This window comes from Stigmatopora argus, chromosome 6 (assembly GCF_051989625.1).
Source record: "Stigmatopora argus isolate UIUO_Sarg chromosome 6, RoL_Sarg_1.0, whole genome shotgun sequence".
NCBI lineage: Eukaryota > Metazoa > Chordata > Actinopteri > Syngnathiformes > Syngnathidae > Stigmatopora > Stigmatopora argus.
The window spans coordinates 1,775,001-1,779,433 of NC_135392.1; the positions used below are offsets into that span (position 1 = coordinate 1,775,001).

At 41.5% G+C, this 4,433-nt stretch overlaps 1 protein-coding gene across 1 annotated transcript in view; it reads left to right on the top strand.

Moving 5' to 3' along the window:
• cdh22 (cadherin 22) overlaps nt 1-4,104 on the top strand; it is a 64,597-nt gene extending 60,493 nt beyond the window's left edge. Inside the window, exon 13 of the mRNA XM_077602223.1 lies at nt 1,786-4,104. Coding sequence (XP_077458349.1) covers nt 1,786-2,294 — 509 coding nt within the window. The 3' untranslated portion in view covers nt 2,295-4,104. The remainder of the gene's footprint in view (nt 1-1,785) is intronic.
• Nucleotides 4,105-4,433: the final 329 nt, after the last annotated feature.

The following is a 4,433-nucleotide window of genomic DNA, read 5'->3' on the forward strand; positions in this document are numbered from 1 at the left end:
TCACTAAATTGTTCTTGCAGTGGATTAGAAAAGAAAAGTTTGGCTAAAGTATTCATGTTAAAGTTGGATTACCGTATTTTGCGCACTATACGCCCAACGAAAAGACTTCACTTTTCTTGTGTGACCAAAATTATCTTCAAATGTCGCTAAATTGTACTTGCCCTGGATTAGAAAATAAAAGTTTGGCTAAAGTATTCATGATTTCTCATGTTAAAGTTGGATTACCGTATTTTCTGCACCATAGGCCCAACGAAAAGACAAAAAAATTCTCAAAACGTGTGACCAAAATTTCCAAAAATATCTTCAAATGTAGCTAAATTGTACTTGCCATGGATTAGAAAATAAAAGTTTGGCTTAAGTATTCATGATAAAGTCGGATTACCATATTTTCCGCACTATAGGCCCAACGAAAAAACTTTTTCTCGTGTGACCAAAATTTCCGAAAATATCAAATGTAGCTAAATTGTACTTGCCGTGGATTAGAAAATAAATTTGACTAAAGTATTCATGATATTTCATGTTAAAATTGGATTACCGTATTTTCCGCACTATAGGCCCAACATAAAGACTTCAATTTTCTCAAAATGTGTGACCAAAAATTCTGACCCAAGTGAAATTGTCACCATAAAACCCGCTAATTTCCAAGCTCAAATATTTTGGTATAGCGGTTCAAGTGTCCGCGCGGCTAATAGCCGTCGGCGGCGTGCTATCAACGAGCGTTTGTCGCAAGGTTAAATCGTGCGTCCGCTCGATTCGCAGATATCTCCTCATACGGCAGTTGAGACTTTTTCCCCGTTTGTCAGGCACGGTAACCGCATGACTGCGAATCTCGTGGCAATTAATTTGTCCTATCCACAGTGGAGAAGAATAAATAAATATGGTTATAGGCAAAGGCGCCCCAGCGGAGGCGGGCAAACAACGCGTGAGGGGGAAGGACACTTGATTGGATGTTATCGGCGAGAACGGCCGCCAGGCGTTCTGAGATCGCTCGGTCTCGCGAGGCTCTTTAGGCGAACGGCGTTCGCGCAAATTGTAGCCATTAGCGCGGAAAGCCGCCACAAAAGTCGAACGCGAGTTGTTCTCCAATGACCAAAATGCTTCATAAATGGCCACTTTAGGAAAGAAAATAACTGTCTTCCTTTTTTTGTGGGTCTATTTGTCTCGCTCTCGTCATTTTCTGAACCGCTTTATCCTCACTAGGGTCGCAAATGAGTCATCGAAAACGCTGAGTTTTATACGTTCGTCCACGCGGCCACAATCCATTCGCAAATAGTAGCTAGCTAGTAGCTAGCGTAACTTTTCCAACGGTGCTTTCCATGCTTCGTAAAGCTGCGTTTATGTCGATGTCCAGGCCACAATCCATTCACAAATAGTAGCTAGCTAGTAGCTAGCTAGTAGCTAGCTAGTAGCTAGCTAGTAGCTAGCTAGTAGCTAGCTAGTAGCTAGCTAGTAGCTAGCGTAACTATTCCAACGCTGCTTTCCATGCTTCGTCAAGCTGTATTGATGTCGATGTATACAGGCCACAATCCATTGGGTGTATTGACAAAAGAACGACTATATATCCCAGCATTCATTGCGTAGTACTTTGTCTATGGGAAAATAGTAGTCGGTGTACCCTATCGACTGATTTATTTTATTTTATGGTGATAACAATTTTAGTATTGGTCCACATATAAAGCGCACTGGATTATAAGGCGCTCTGTCTATTTTGGAGAAAATTTAAGACTTTTATGTGCGCCTTATAGTTGTGAAAAGACGCTAAATCAATTTCTTTTGTTTTCCCAGTCCTGGCTTTGCTGATCTTGACCCTCCAACGCCACCGCAAAGGCAAGCGCATCGCGGAGGACGAAGAAGACATGCGGGACAACGTCATCAAGTACAACGACGAGGGCGGCGGCGAGCAGGACACTCAAGCGTACGACATGAGCGCCCTACGGAACCTCTACGACTTCCCCGAAGCCAAGGGCGGCGAAAACGGCATCGCCGAGGCCAGGCCGGCGGCGGCGCGTTGGCCGCCGGGTTCGCGCCCGGCGGCCGCCGACTTCTCCCTCTTCGAGGGCTACATCCGCAAGAAGGTGGAGCAAGCCGACGGCGACCTGTCGGTGCCGCCGTACGACTCCTTCCAGACGTACGCCTTCGAGGGCGCCGGTTCGCCCGCCCTGTCGCTGAGCTCCATCCACACACTTTCCACCGCCTCCGAGCAGGATTTCTCGTACCTGGGCGAGTGGGGGCCACGTTTCCGCCAACTGGCCGGCTACTACGCGCCTGGGAAGCCCGGCGAGGACGGCTCCTAGCAGAGTCCCCCCTCCCCCCATCCAAGGAGAGACCCCTCCTACTTTTTCCGTCCCGCCTTCTTCCTAAAAACACGCCACGGAAAGACCTCTCCAGGACTTCGGAACGGCCCGTTTTGGTCAATGAAGGAGGACCATTCTGGATAATCTGTCGGCATAAGTATTGGAATGCAGCCCTTTTTCTATACCGTATTTTCCGGACTATAAGTCGTAGCGACCAAAGAATAATCAATGAAAAGGAAAAAAATTTAAAGTTGCGCTGGAGTATAAGGCAGTTTTTTTTAACGTTATTTTTTGATGCGTTCAAAGCAGGGGTGGCGAACATGTGGCTCTCGAGCCGTATGCGGCTCTTTGCTTATGATCATATTTTTGTATCTACGGTGGCTTTTTGCCTCGTTTCTCATATTTTTATTCTATCTTAAAAATACTGAAATTCATCAAAGCCCATTCAAAACAAATAAGATTATTTTTAAAATAGAATTTGGCAATTTTTTTTTTTTTTTTGTGGTTTCTGACGTAAGGTCTTTGACTCGCACACTTGGACACAAAAAGCCAAATTTTGTAACTTGTTCGCTACCCTGCGTTAAAGTAACAATAGTAAAACGGAGAACAACGGGCTAATTAGGCATCTTGTAATTATATAATACATAACTTTTTATATAATTATAGCTAAAAACAACAACATAGCAGGCTGTCGGTGGTCAGAGTGGGAAAAAATTCTTGCAAGTTTAGCCAAATTGCAAAAAAAGTGTGACTTATAGTCCGGAAAATACGGCAATCGTCGGCTAATGATGGCGCTAGATGTCCAATCGAGTTCGGACTGGAAGGACTGAGTAATAATGCAGTTGTGTTAAAAAAGTATGTCATTTGTTTTTATTTGACTCATAAACAGATCAAATTTGATTTTAGGTGTAAATGCATATTTTTTATTTTAATTCTATTTAATAATGATTTTTCAAAAATTGCCTGTGAGGGGCTTTAATCATTTTGATCATAAATGTACTTTTAAAAATATATAATTACAACGCCAATTAAGAAAAAAAATCATTTTTATATTGACACAAACCTAAATTTATTAAAAGATTTTGAGGCCTTTTTCTATCATTTTTTATGTATTTTTTGGGGAATGCAGTGTTATTTTTTTGCCATAATTTTCATCCCTTTCAATTGCGGCCATACATTCCAAAATATTGGGACGTGTTGTGATATTTTCATATTTTCTGATTTTATTTGTCCTTTTTTGGCCGCCGGAGGTGCTTCGAAAAATACGTTGTTTTGTTGAAGTGGGCTTGGATATTTATGTATTTATTTGCTTTTGTATTTCTATTTATTTACATGGATTTTCACTGGCATCTGAAACTGGGACGCAAAAAAGGACAAAGTGCGTACATACTGCAGTACATTTGTATTTTTTTTTGTATGAACTCTTTTGCTAAAGATATGGAGGGTGCCGTGTACGAAAAGAGAAATTCAATGCTTTTTGTTATGGTTTTTTGGGGGGTGCAAAAAAAATGTGGGTAAAGGATTTTGTTTTTGGTCTACAAAACGGATAAGCGGGCAAAATGTGTTTTGGGAAATTCCCTTTTTTCTTTCCTAGTTTATGTTCTTGTGTATAAAAAAAGCTAAGAAAAAAAACTTTTTTTTTTATCCAAAATGTTTGCTTCGCTCTGATTTTTTTTTTTTTTTATTTTCGATGATGAATAAACCAATCACATTCTCCCTCTTTACAAATTCCAATTAAATGTTGACCTAAATGTATGGAAAAGTGAAAACTGAGAGAAAAAGACAAATAAATATTTAACTTTTGTAAAAACTGCTGTGTCCTCCTTGACTCAATTAGATTATCTTTTTATCTTTATGCTATGATCCTTATAAAGCGTGATTTATGGATGGATTTATGGAAGAACAACTTGGCCACCAAGTTTCTGATAACCTTCTATAAAACCACTGTAGCGAGCATCCTGGCGTACGGCATCACAGTGTGGTACGCTGGAAGCACGGCGGCAGACAAAAAGGCCGTGCAGAAAGTGATTAACACTGCCCAGAGGATTGTCGGCTGCTCTCTGCCCTCACTGGAAGACATTGCCAGCCCTCGTTACCTCAGCAGAGCCAAGAACATCATAGGGGACCCTTACCACCCTG